The sequence below is a fragment of the Cucumis melo genome, chromosome 11 (assembly GCF_025177605.1).
Source record: "Cucumis melo cultivar AY chromosome 11, USDA_Cmelo_AY_1.0, whole genome shotgun sequence".
NCBI classification, from domain to species: domain Eukaryota; kingdom Viridiplantae; phylum Streptophyta; class Magnoliopsida; order Cucurbitales; family Cucurbitaceae; genus Cucumis; species Cucumis melo.
The window spans coordinates 32,023,050-32,037,020 of record NC_066867.1 but is presented as its reverse complement, the minus strand read 5'-3'; the positions used below and the strand labels follow the sequence as shown (position 1 = coordinate 32,037,020).

At 34.6% G+C, this 13,971-nt stretch overlaps 2 protein-coding genes across 7 annotated transcripts; both read right to left on the bottom strand.

The window, feature by feature from the left end:
* Positions 1-1,184: 1,184 nt before the first annotated feature.
* On the bottom strand, positions 1,185-8,224 carry LOC103498832 (serine/threonine-protein kinase ATG1a). Of its 6 annotated transcripts, none has more exons than XM_008461590.3 (13): positions 7,532-8,216; positions 7,314-7,431; positions 7,024-7,112; positions 6,691-6,755; positions 4,512-4,605; positions 4,341-4,421; positions 3,986-4,214; positions 3,844-3,898; positions 3,331-3,701; positions 2,889-3,235; positions 2,404-2,701; positions 2,239-2,309; positions 1,185-1,849 (listed from the first exon to the last, which is right to left on the bottom strand). In XM_008461590.3, exons 1-13 carry the CDS (start codon positions 7,781-7,783, stop codon positions 1,661-1,663), a joined length of 2,259 nt encoding a protein of 752 aa, XP_008459812.2. In that variant the 5' UTR covers positions 7,784-8,216; the 3' UTR covers positions 1,185-1,660. The 6 variants fall into 6 exon arrangements, with proteins under 6 accessions (XP_008459812.2, XP_008459814.2, XP_008459813.2 ...); XM_008461592.3 differs by having other exon boundaries at positions 4,043-4,214; positions 7,532-8,215; XM_008461591.3 differs by having other exon boundaries at positions 7,024-7,082; positions 7,532-8,214.
* A 594-nt stretch (positions 8,225-8,818) lies between these two features.
* LOC103498831 (probably inactive receptor-like protein kinase At2g46850) lies at positions 8,819-12,043 on the bottom strand. Its single transcript, XM_008461589.3, has 3 exons — positions 11,194-12,043; positions 10,729-10,812; positions 8,819-10,029 (listed from the first exon to the last, which is right to left on the bottom strand). The coding sequence occupies exons 1-3, from the start codon at positions 11,948-11,950 to the stop codon at positions 8,969-8,971; spliced, it is 1,902 nt and encodes a 633-aa protein (XP_008459811.2). The 5' UTR covers positions 11,951-12,043; the 3' UTR covers positions 8,819-8,968.
* Positions 12,044-13,971: the final 1,928 nt, after the last annotated feature.

Genomic DNA, 13,971 nt, shown 5'->3' with positions numbered 1-13,971 from the left:
TATTTAGAAATCCAATTGGGGTTTTGGAAGTTAAGAACCCAACTAAAATAAATTTAAAACTAATAACAAAAGAAAAAAAAAATACGTAAAATGGGTTTCTTTTTAAAATAGAAAAAGAAAACTCAACTTTAGGCTTAATAAGAAAAACACTCAGAGACGAAATTCATTGCACTTTTTTCTTATTTATTTATTTATACATATTTTGTCAACCTTTTTATTTTTGACAATCTCTCCATTTAATATAGAGAATAAAAGTGGAAGGACTCACATCAAGTTAACTAGTTTTTACTCCATTTTTTTCCTTTTTTCCTTTTCTTCTTCTCCACGATTCTCTTTTTCCAAACCACCTAAAATCAGATTTAGTGTGGCTCTTTAAATTAAACCCTTTGAGGGCATGAGAAGTACCCATTCATGGATAAGTTTCCTTTGAATCTAGCCAAGTAATGCATAAATATGTTACAATGTCGTTAATATATGATGAACTTTGCAAGAAATGATGAACTTGGGCACATAACTGAGTCATAAATCTAGTCAAAAGTATGTTAGTTGAGTGCAAATTCAAAGCATCTAAATCAAAGTTCAAAGCATGGATTGCTTGTGTAGCTAATGAAAGCATCATCTCTGCTTGGAGAATGACTCACTTTTGCTTTGAATCATGTATTGCCCCTTTGCTCCAGAGCATACTACAACTTCCCCAAAAGCTTAGTTTTTACCTTGAGCACACCACATAAGAAAAAGTAAGAAACACATTTTTCGACAACTTGCATCTCTAGTAAAAAGAGCAGAAAATGACCTGGATAGTGGGATGTGAAAAAAGTTGAAATCAAGTAGCAATTTTTTTTTGTTTGGATCATAGCCTATGCAGCAGTGGGAATCAACGAGGCTAGAGATAATTTTACCACTAAGCTAGTTAATAATTTCGATATTATATCAATTATTTATTTTTATATTATATAAAGAGCATAAAGCTGATAAGTGTTTAGGAGCGAACCCCCTTAAACTTATACTAAATCTGCTTGTACCTAGCAATATAAAGAGAGATATAGTTCTTCAAAACATGTCCAGTCCTATAACATTGTCAAAGAAACTCGTAGGATATTAAATCCTAGATAAATGGTTACTCACATTATCTTTTCCAGTATGGTAGGAACCACATAATCTCAAACACTAGAACATAATGATCATTAAAGAATTACCAGCAGAAGTAATCATATTTACAGAGCTCGATTCAATATTTACAATCCTTAAGATAAAAAATAAACTATTGTATGCACAAAACTCCACCTAATAAAAGCAACAAAGTTCATGATAGTTCAATTGACTCTCGATTTAAAGTAGCCCTCTGAACTCAAATCCCTCACTCCTACTATTGTTTGTATCCATGTGACTTTTTTTTTTCTTTTTTGTATAAATATTTACTCTCATGTTTGAGAACCTAACCTCCTAAAGAGAGGGGCAAATAAAACCCCAAAATAGAAAAAGAAAAAGAAAATATATTGACATAATTTCCAAAGCTGATAGGAGATCAGCCAACAGTTCCAAATCCAACAGAAAGTTGGAGTCACAGAAGTAAATATGTAGAACTGTACAATTTACCCAGTTAAGGACTTCCCTTTCATTTACTTGTCGAGGGAGAACCTTCCAATTGCTTTCGCAACAGCTACGGCGATAACAAGTTAGTCTGAGTCTGCAGGTAATGAATGTAATGTTGAATTCGTTGCTTATTGCACGAAGTAAGCGAAAATGGAGAGTTAAGGGATTCAGCTTCTCCCAAAATGAATGAAAATAGAAGAATGGCTTTGGAATATGAAGCAGCAGCATTGTCCTTGTTTTCCATGTATTGATCTACCTGGAATTAACATATAGTTGGGAATGATAAACAGGAAGAGCGTTCAAGGAGAAGACAGGTAATAATAGGATCAAAGTATAATGTTAGTCCACTAAATTTAATAAGCTTTGTCAATTTCATCCTTAATTCTTAAAATTGAAATTATATGTAATTCTTACAATTAAACACTATTGAATTATATCCCTAAATAAATGTTGGCTAGTCTAACACAACATGATAAAAATGAAGTGTTCAACTATGGTTTGTCCAGTAAAAGTGTCATTATTTAGTCAATGATGTTGATGACGACGACGTATAATTCTATTTCAAACTTCAGAAACTTAAAAACTTTTTAAGGTTTAAGAACTACATAGAAATAACAACAGTAAAATTGAAGGAAGGATGCTTACAGCACCAGATTTCCCAAGGGAAATTGCCTTTTGGAATATAATTTCCATAGCATCAGGTATGACAGTTGCACCTGCAAATAATTTCGTAAACAAATTGTCAACGGCAAACTTAACAACCAAAATTGAAACAGCAAGAATGAGAGTAGAGCATAAGACAATTCAAACCATCGATCTCTTGGATATTTTGCGATAACTTCTCAGTTCGGTCCACTGCAGCAATAAACCCTAGCTGTGCCCACTTAGAAACAGATGACGGTCTATTAAAATCTACATTTCCTTCCTCATTTGCAGCGTCGTCAGCATCTTTCTGAAGAGTTGTAGAATCTATTCCCAAACTACTTTCTGACGATTTGCGTTCATCAGAAGAACTCAGCCAAGCACCACTAATTTCAACGGCTTCCTTCCATAAAGCTAAAGCAACCAGTTCAACTGAAAATGATTCCAAAAACATCCCTGCATTACACTGCATAAGAAACAATCAGGGCTTCAAATTCATCCTCAAGAGAATTGATATTTGTACACCCATGATTTGATACTCCATCCGATTCCCATAAAAAGAAATGCATGAACTTGAAAATTAAAAAATGGAAATTGAGAGTGCAGAAAAGTGAATCCATTCCAGTATGTGTAACAATCTAATTTGTACTCACCTTTTCTTGTGACAAATCTGAAAGAACATGGAGATACTGATTAAATAACTGGAGCCTGGTAGAGGGATGCAATATGGATAGTCCTTGTACTTCTCTTAACATAGATGCTGCACGTGCCATTGAGAATTGATCTCGACTCCTTGAGCTTTCTCCAATATCTCTTGTACTAGCAATAAGTTCCTTTTTCTGGGTTTTGGCTATCGTATCCTGATCGATAATAAAAGCATGGGAAACTCTCAATGAACCTTGTAATGATGTTTCAAGGTGATAAGAAGAGGTCTCCATTGAAGGACAATGAGCATTCACGAGAACATAATCTTTCTCAATTGAATCCATTGAATCAGAAACTGAGCGCAAAAAAGGCCGAACAGAGTGTAAAATAATCATAAAAATTAAATAAAACAAGGTAAAAAGAGCAGATATAGATCAAGATAAAACAGACCTCCAATCTGATTCAGGGATTGTTGAATACAATCAAGAGATTTTAGCTCATCTACTCCACGATTGAGAATTGGCTCAATAGGTTGTTCCCTCACCAAACTGCAAATGTTCTTCCCTTTGGATTTGCTGCTAGGTACGGATGAACTAGTGATCTCTGCATCTTTGTTAGATGGCTCAATAAGTTGTTCCCTGACCGAACTGCCAATGTTCTTCCCTCTGGATGTTCTGTTACATACGGTTGAACTACTGGTTTCTGAATCTCTGTTCGATGACTCAATAGGTTGTTCTAAGTGGGACTCAACCTTTTCTGCTTCTGAGCTGGCTGATTCCAATGACTGAACAACAGGTGTTGTCTCAACAGCTTTATTTGATCTACCAATATAATATATATATCAGTTGTGCTATTTCTGCTTTCTTGTGTACCAAGTATCAATCCTTAACATGAACACCAGATCCACGCATACCAAATGCATTGAAAGAAAATACACAATCTCTAAACCGCTGAAAATTATACCTTGGCTCCTGAAAGAATTTGTGATTGAAGAACTCCTTGAATGAAAGCCGTTCGACTGCAAATTGAAAGACTTACATTTTAATTTTCTATTTCTATTTGATCTTTTTGGAACTTAAGTACAAACATTAATAATTGTATTTACTAGTACAAAATCTCCAAAATGTTCGAAAGCTATAGGGGGAAAACATAAATCCGCCACCTCCAGTTAATTGTCCCAGCACCCTTGCACACTTACAAACTGCATCGCAGCAACAAATACCTGGATTTTGACGTAAAAGGCTTCTGCAAAGATTCACAGAGTCAGGATGTAGCTCTTCCAAGGCACCTTTAGGAAACTTTAGCTCAGTGGATTCAGTGATATTCTTGAAGAGCTGTATCAAGCATGGGGAGTCAGGCAATAAAAGATCATTAAAAAATAATCCCATTGCAAGCTGCATTAGTTATTGTGAATGGACTATTGTAACCACTAGAATAGATAATTATGCTAATTCCCCAACCTGAGCTGGATGACTGCCAGTAAATGGAAGCTTCCCTGTCAATAGCTGAAACAAAATTGCTCCCACACTCCATAAATCAGCCTGCACATATGCATACGAATGAAATCAGAATTGAAGAATTTAAGCAGAATGATTTAGAATGGGGACAGCATTTTGTTTATGCTTTATTACCTTGGCATCATATTTTTGGTTGTTCATAATTTCCGGAGCCATATACAAAGGTGAACCACAAAGTGTATCGGCCAATGCCTGATTTGCTAAGGACCTGAGAAGAAAAGAAGTTATTACACTTCACTCATCTATATATTACAGTTCACAGATGTTGGATTTGAATTCTCAATATTAGTTACTGCAAGCAGTAGAGTCATATATCTTGTTTGACTTCAGCGTTACAACAGAGCTAGTTGCTAAATCCTACAGAATGGACCTGACAGGTTATGGTATACATTAGATTACAGGTATTGGTAAGAGAGAATGAAAGGTTTGACGTCATTTTACTGTTCTTTATATCTGGAATGTCCGAGCCGATTATTCATAACAGTTTAGCTCTCTACTGTATTCGATTGTCCAAAGAAACTCACAAGATATAGTTTAGGTGGGTGTTCACCATGACTTGAACTCAAATTTAAAGTTCCTTCATGACAACAGCATGACAAAAATATATAAACCGAGATGCAGGGTTATGCAACTGAATTGTCATTGAGTAAAATGAATGAATACACTAGGACATGAAAGAAAAAAACCCGACCAAAAGAAGCTTAACCTAACAATATAAAAGGCCCCAACCAATCAGGATTACAAAAAGGCCAAGTAACCAAAAGCCATAGAGAGGCATTAAATATGGCCACCCTCCCAAACTTCCTCATCCACTCTCTCACGCCTCTAAAAACTCTATTGCTTCTTTTAGCCAAATACCCTACAAAACAGCGAATATACATCGTCACAAACTTTGCCTTTCTCCCTAAATGAAGGATTCAGGTGCACCTCCTCCAACATCAATCTACCATCTCTATACCAGACCCCACACACACCAAACAAGGTCTTCAATGAATCTAAAGAAACAAAGCGAACTAGTAATCCCACAACAAATGATCAAGGTCCTCTTCATGCCTTGTGCAGTGAACACACCATTGTCAAAACAACACATAGGAAAATGCCTTTGGACATGATCCAGAGGCATCACTCTTCCATGTAAAATCTGTCACATTAAAACTTTCACCTCTAAAATTGTGGCCTTTTACAGGAGAAGAAACTAAGGCACCAAGCAGGGAAAGACAACATGAAGAAAGAATGACAAGAAAATCTCCTAGAACGATAGGAGAACCAAAGCTGAGCATCCTTTCTCCCTGGAATCAAATGAAGGTCTTGCAGGATAAAAAAAGGCCTAACACGTCAATCATCCCTCTATCATAGAGAAGGATGGTGAAAACCTAAAGAAACAAAAGAAGATTAGAGGAAGGCACCATTGAAACCCATAATGTATACTGTTGTCCAAGAGATGATACAAATGAAGATACAAAGCACACAAAGGCTTATCCCTAACCCAACAATTCTCCCAGAAATACTTTCCCTACAGGATGATGGATAAACGGAGAAAAGTTTTTACCAAGGCCATAGAAATAGCTAGAAAAGGACGGAAATCCTGAGGAAATCACTCTCTAAAGGTTTTTACTAAGGCATCTAAAACCACCACTCGAATAGTTGAGGGTCATATCTACTTACATAATCGTCCCATGGCACAAAGTGTCAAGCTCCATGAAAAAATACATAACCACCTTACCAAAGAAGTCCCGTTACGCCTCAAGTTCCAAATTCCTAAAGCTCCTAGCTCCATAAGCTTTAAGCTTCAGCACCATCTCCTGGTCGTGCATGAGTCTCTTTGCTACTAGACTTATTCATTCTAACTCTAGGCCAATTGTGGAAAAAAGAACCATTGACTTCCCATCCTTGGCCCATGGTACCTTAATTTTTTGTCTCAAGCTAGGGTCCTCGCTCCTAATAAGGATCTTAAAATTCCCCCTTAAGGGAAATGCAGTGCTCCTTCAACTCTCTTAGTAAGATCCCCTCCTCCATCACACCTACAGTTCTAATCCTTCCCTTAACTTTTTCCTTTCCTTCTCTTGAGATTCCCAAACACTGAAAGATTCTACTTGTCTCTCATCCCCTCGATAAGCATTATTCTTGATACAATCAGTAAACTGAAATCTATGCATGAAATCATTGTAAAGCAACTAGGATAAAGAATGCACATGTTGCAAGATCAGGCTTCACCATGCGGAAGTAGAAAATAAAATCAAAAGATGACAGAAAAAGGTTTTAAATGTATAAATGAAAAAGTTGAAACCCCCACCTTGCAAATCCAAAATCTCCAATCTTCAACAGCGGAATCCCTTCTTTAGAAGACAACAGCAAGTTCTGCAAATTTAGCCAAGAAAAAGGAAAACGGGAAAGAGCCAAAACATTTGACGTCAAAATCATATCATACTGACAAATTTGACAGATAACCATTCATATGCTATATAAGAAATGGAATTCCATAAGGTTAAGAAAAAGGCCCTCATCCAAAACCACGTCAGGCTCAAGATAAGTTTTGATATTAACTGATACATAGCAGCAAGAAGATGAAAAATATCAAAGCCTTAGAATCTCGACACTTTTTAGTAGGATTTAGTCTGTATAATACCTGAGGCTTTAAATCTCTATGAATGAGATGTTTCTCTTGAAGAACTTTCAAGCCAGAAGCTGCCATATCCATCACACAAATCAACCTCACTAAAAAAGAAAGGGGGAACAGCCAAACACACCCATTGATAACAGAAACGCCTCAAATCATTGAAGGCATTAATAATGACAAAAGTACTAATCACCAAAAGCCAAGTACAGCGTAAGCCAAACACATTGTATAAGATACTCGTGCACTTTGCATATATTCCCAAACAAAGCAGACCAATTGAAAACTGAGTAACAGCATACCCAATTGTCTCATCAAGTCTCTAGCAACTGCTTCGGATACTTTTCCATGGCGATTAATATAGTCCCAGAGGTCACCACCAGCACAATACTCAAGTATAAGATAAATGCTATCATCAGTCTGCAAACCAATCAGAATAAACTTCGCTTAAAAACATTCAACCCTTAAAAATCACAAGTGTAAACACAAGAAAAAAAAAAGAGAAGAAATAAAAACCCACCTGAATGGCTTCAAAGAGATGAATGATATTGGGGTGATTGACAGTTCTGAGTATAGAAATCTCTCTGAGCAAACTGTCACTAACTTTGGGAAGAAGCTTCTTCTTATGAATCTCCTTAACAGCAAAAACCGTACCCAAGTGCCTATGCCTTGACTTCCACACTACGGCGAACGAACCCGACCCGATTCTGCGCTCCAATATATAGTTACCGATCAAACAGCAGTCTTTGGGGTGTAAATCATCAAAATCCATAGCGGAATTTAATGAACAACCAGTTGACTGAAGAAGGGCAACTGGGTTTTGTTATGGGTCGGGAAAAAAGACGAGGCACTTGGAAAGTTTCATGGGAAAGACTTCAAATTTTGAGAGAATGAGAGTAAAGATTTGTGGGTTTTATGGGTAAATGAGTGAGAAAATAGTTAAGATTATAATTGAAGAGAAGCATTTCAAGAAGAGGGAACTCGTTCTTATGGGTATTTTCTCTTGCTTCTTCTGTGTAGATGGAATTTCGAGGAAAATTCTTTAAGAGCTAAGTTTTATTGGGTTCAGAAGAAGAAGAAGACGACGACGACGAAGAATTTCAAAGCATCTTTTATCATCACTTCATCCATATCGTGGAAAATTAAAAAAAAAAAAAAAAATCAACTGTTTTCAAGTTTTAGGTTTGAAAAAATTCTCTATTTTCTTTTTCTCCCTCTTCTCACGCTACCAACTTTACGAACAATATATGTATACATAAGATATTGTCCAAAGGATTATCTTTTAGTTTTAATATTTGAAAAATAGTTCGAGATGATAATCAAATCCACTTTTTAAATTTTATTTTATAGAAAAACTTGAATAATCTTTATCAAATAATCAACTCGATCAAATCTTGAAGTGAAATATTTAGATTTTGTTTGTTGAGTTTTAAACAATGTATAATGATCTTTTCTTTTTCCTAAATTTAAGATTCTTTAAACTTTTATAGTCGTTACAAAATAAATAATAGACAATTAATTATGAAAAAATAACATATAATAATAGGACGAATTAACAATAACATCAATTTTATTTTGATATTGATTGAATAACATTCCTATTTTTTTGAAATTTATTTTGATGACTTGTCATTGTTATTGTTGGTAAATAAATAAAGCATAGAAGTTTGAAAAATATAATTATTGCCAATTAATCCTTCTTCATAAATATGCTCTGTTTTACTAACCCAATAATATGTATCAACATGGATTTGCGACAACATTTGCTCTATCATATCATTTCTTATACATAAACTTTTACAAAGTGGATACTAAGATATGTATCTTCAAATTAAATTCCAAACAACCAATGCAAAGTTCTCATCAATCAACAAGCACTTTCAAAGAGAAGAAAAAGAAAGGTATTTTGATAGGTAGAAACTAGCATGTTTTTCTTTTTTTTTTTAATTAAACTTCTTCATGGAGCAAGGATTGAGTCGGGAGACATTGATATCATTTGAAGGAGGCTTGAGTTGGAGAAAGTTTCCTCTATTGTAGGCCTTCGCATGCTGCCTCCGTCGACAAAGACGACGTTTTCTTTCATTAGGTGCGTTAATTCCTTTGAAACATCACTCATTCGCAACTTCCCGTCTCGCCCGAAAAGCAAGCATCTTGTGGCAAGATCAGCTACTATTTCTATCTGCTCTTTGATTTGGGGAGGTTTCTCGTGATAGTATAAAAGTGGATCCACGACCTCTTCTAACTTTCCAATTCTAATCTTTTGCAATGCTACCATTGGGAGATCTGAATTCTTTAACCCTGTTACCATTTCAAGTAACACAACTCCAAAGTCATAAACGTCATTGTTGTGGAATGATGATGCTTCAAGAGGGTGAGATTTGTCTTCGGTTGGAGAGCTTAGTAACCCAAATCCCAAAACTTTACTAGAGAAATTCGTGTCGAGAAAGATATGACATGATTCGAGATGGTTGTGGAAAATTGGGGGAGACACTTCACATTGTAGGAATGCAAGAACACTAGCTGTCTCAGTAGCAATTTTCAATCTTCTATACCAATCGAGCGTTTGTTTGATTCCTTTCTGATGATGCAAATGTTTCTCCAACCTATCGTTATCAGGATGCTCATAAACGACCAACGGAGGGTTGTCAGGGTCGATGCAACAACCAAGTATGTGTGCGACATGTTTGTGTGCAAGTACATACAAAACCTCAATCTGGGATAGGACATTCATAACATCAGCTTTGTTTTCGCATTGCAGCCGATGCACGACTACTCTTGATCCATCTCCGAGCACTCCAGCGAAGATTGCTCCGTTTCGACTATCGACAAGCTTAGCATTGTCCTCAAATCCTCTAGTGGCTTGTTGTAGCTCATGGTAAGTGAATAAACGAGTCCTGCAAGCCTTTTGGAGCAAAGCATTGGTATGGGAAGAGTTAAGTGTGGTTTGTTTGATTGGTCGTTTTAGTATGCAAAAAAGTCCAACCAAAGAGGCTATAATGAATAGAGGAGCAAGAACTCCTGCAAATTCAACATATAAAACACACAACATTTCATTAGTAATAATGAATAGATAATTCAATTTACGATCATACAACTTTCTTTTTTTTGAATGAATGAAACAAAACAAAATCATTTTTTTTAAACCACTTTGTTCGATTTTCAAAAATTGGCTAGACTTTAAAAAACATAGAAAGAAAATAAATGATAAAAGCAAAGAAATCTAGAAAAGGAAAATCTGTTACTTGCCTATCAAATAAAAAAAAATTCAAATATTTCGCAAAACCAATTTTTATTTACAAATTTTAACTTAGTTTTTCAAAACCATAAAAAGTAGATAACAAAAAAGTCAAAGAAAAAAAAATAAAAATAGTATCAATAAACTTAATTTTTAAAAGTCAAATAGTAATATCTACAAACTTTTAGATCCATTTAAGATCAAATACTCGAAAGTTAAAACTTCGTAAAAAAATATAATAATTATTCTTTTTTTTCTTTTTCAAAACTTACTTTGTAAAGTATATTCGTCGATGTAGGCCTAATTTAAAAAAAAAAAAAAAACAAAAACAAATATTCAAATAGTTATATATATATATATATAAAAAAGAAGTAAATTCTTAGTCAAACGAAACTCCATCAAAATTCAGTTTAAATTCAAAGCTAATTCAAAAAAAAAAAGAAGAAGAAGAAGAAGAAGAAAGTAGAATAGAAACAAAATACCTGTAAAGATAACAAGTTCCTTCTCACGACGTTGTTTAGTATTACAACTACTACCATACTCTTGACGTCCATTCTTAACACAAGCTACATCAAAAGAAATATCAAGAAAGGAAAAACATAAATCAAAATAAAAATATTGTCCTACTAAACTAATACTTTTGCAAATAATAACAATTAAGTATATAATAAAATTTCTAAAATATTTATAAACATAAAAAAATATCATCGAATATATACAATAATTTATGATAGACGAATATAAACTATTATATGTGTCTAAATAGAAATATATATTAATCTATCACGATTCATTTTACTATATTTTAAAAATAGTAATTTCTAAAACAATTACAAATATAGCAAATTTTTCTTACACTAAGAAAGTCTTTTACTAGTAAATTCTAAGAATCCGACGATATATTTGATATTTGTGGAAAAAGAACATAGGAGAGTTTGATAGATTACATTTGAAGCAGCCAAATCCATTGGCATAGCCATCGCCAACAAAGCCATCAGAGCAAGAACAACGAACTCCATCACTAACATTCGTAGCATTAACAACGAATCCATTCTCATCACAACTCGTCAAGTTCCTCGGAAGTCCCCATTCCAATTTCACTCCTCTTTTCCCCATCCTCCACCCTTTCTCAAACACCCAGCTCGAGAATCCCCTGCATCCCATCTTCGAAAACACAGAAAAATCCCCTCTGTTTCTCCACAAACTACGATCACTCAACGGGTAACAGCACGCCGGCGGATAATTCGAGTCACACGAAGGTAACACAAGGTTTTGGCAAGTGGGTTTACAAAGAGATGAATCATTACAGTCATAGAGAGCGAAAAGGTTGTCGTCGGAGATGGCGAAAAATGGGCTATGAGAAACAGGGGAAAATGAGTTGAAATCGTTGTAATGGCGGCAGGGAGAGGGGCCGGGGAAGTCGACTAGAACGGCATCGGAGAGGAATTGGAGGATGCGGTAAGATTGGAGAGTGAGGTTGAGGAAGAGGGAAGTGGAGTTGAGGCAGTAGAGAAGAAAGGGGTCGGGTATTGAGGGATGAATGGTGGTGTTTAGGGAGAAGGGGAAGGGGATTTCGAGGTTGCCACAGACGGAGCTGTGGACGGAACAGGGGACAAAGAGGAGGAGGAAGAGGAAGAGAGAGGGAATGGGGAGAGAGATATGTAGAAGAAATGGCAGAGAATGTCGTGGTGGTGGTGCTGCCATGGGAGAGGAAGAGAGAAGAAACAAAAACAGGGGGAGATTCTGATATTAAAAACAGAGTATCTTTTCCTTTGTTATTTGTGCAAAACAAAACTAGTTGGGAACTTAGGAGATGCTAAAGACGACTTTTTACAATGAAATTATATGATCATCCTAATGAGTTCTTAGTGAATAGTGACCAATCCCATCTCATCTCATCTCATCCACTCTTTAAGAGTTCCAATATGTTTTAAATTTAATTGTCGTCCGAATTGACTTTTTAAGCATTTACCAACGATAATTTTAGGTTCAAGAAATTGAAAAAATAGAATTTCTGAACTTCATCCTTTACCAGTTCTTATTTTATAAGTATTACTGTCTACTGATATGATAATAACATGAAATTTTATATACAAGATAAATAGGGAAAAAAAATAAAATAAAAATAAAAGGAGTGAGTTCTTGAAGTAAGGGAGAGTGGGGAGAAATGGTGTCCATAAAAAGGGATACATTTGGTAAGTCACATACGTGTGGGATGTCGTGCTCTTTTCGATTCACTCACTCTCCATCTTCTTCCCAAATCTCTCTTTTCTATGCTCCCATTCTCTCCCTTCCCTTTCTTTTCTTTTTAACTATACATCTAACCTTCCTATTCAATTCTTTTCTATCTTCAATATGATATCCACTTCAAGTGACCCTCCACATGCTCTCTCTTTCCCTACCAGGGGGACTTGCACCCTTCAAACCTTATTTATTTACCACTTTCTTTCAAATGTATCTTACCATCACACACACCAAAAATAATTAAAATATTTTGAACAACAACTAAGAAAAGTTTGTAACTTTAAAAGTCCAAAATAATAATAATAAAAAAAAAAAACTGATATTTTGAAACCACATACATATTTGCATCTTTTCTGCTGCCTATAGTATATATATATTTATGGGAAACCTAAGATTTATGCTTCCAAGTCCAAGACTAAGGTCTCTCTAAGTACTCTACTTTACTTCTCACCCAATGCATTGCATAATTTATAATTTTTAACATATTTTTCGTATTAAATACTCATTCATTCCTCTTTGTGCCCTCTGATATAATATAATACTTTAGGGGAAAAAAAAGAAAAGAAAAGAATATTCACCTCAATGATATCTAATTGATTTTATATATGTGATCATAACTTCTCTTTGATGTATAGTTTGGTATATATATCTTTGGTGATCTCAACAGTTTTTTTTTTTTTTTTGTTCAAATTGGATATTTGTAAAATGTGATGAAAGAGAGTGAAACATTTTTTTTTTTTTTTATATTGAAACTTAGAAATTCGTAGTTAGAAATCATGTTTCGTATTCAAATTTAATTTAAATAAGTTGCATTTGTAGTTTCTTCTATTTGAATGAGTTTTGTTTGATTTTGATCGAATAAACAACGGTATAATTAGTTAAATTTTACAAATAGCAATTTATTTCTTCTTTTGAACGATCTCATTCCAATTCGAAATGTTTTTTCATTTTCTTTCTTTGATCTTGAGTTGAGTTGAAAGTGAGTACCGTAGTATTCTACTAACCCAAGTAGTTCTATTGAAATTAGTAGTGATATTCTGCTGAGATTATCGTTCTAATATGTTTAGCTTGCAGCCCACATAGAACAAATAATTGTCTAAAGGACAATGCTCATATTTTTAGTTCGAACATTACTATTGTATACAATTTGTTTATTGTATCTAGTGTATTTAGTTCTTATATATTATTTTCTCGAACACTCCTCTTTTGTTTCTAAACATATGGACCCTAGCACAACACTATTGTTTTTCTTTTTTTTTTTTTCCTTGGGGGGCTTCAATGAATTTGATCAATAATCTTATATGAGTTGTTTCAATCAAAGTGAAGAGTAAGGTACAATAATAGAGAAAATATAAAAAGACCATACTAGATTTGACAAATGAAATTGATTGGTAAGTCTCAAATTAAAGGAGTTGGTGTTTTTAGTTTTTTGGGTTGTTTTTCCATCCATTAAATGTTTTTTCAGAAATCAATTAAAAGTT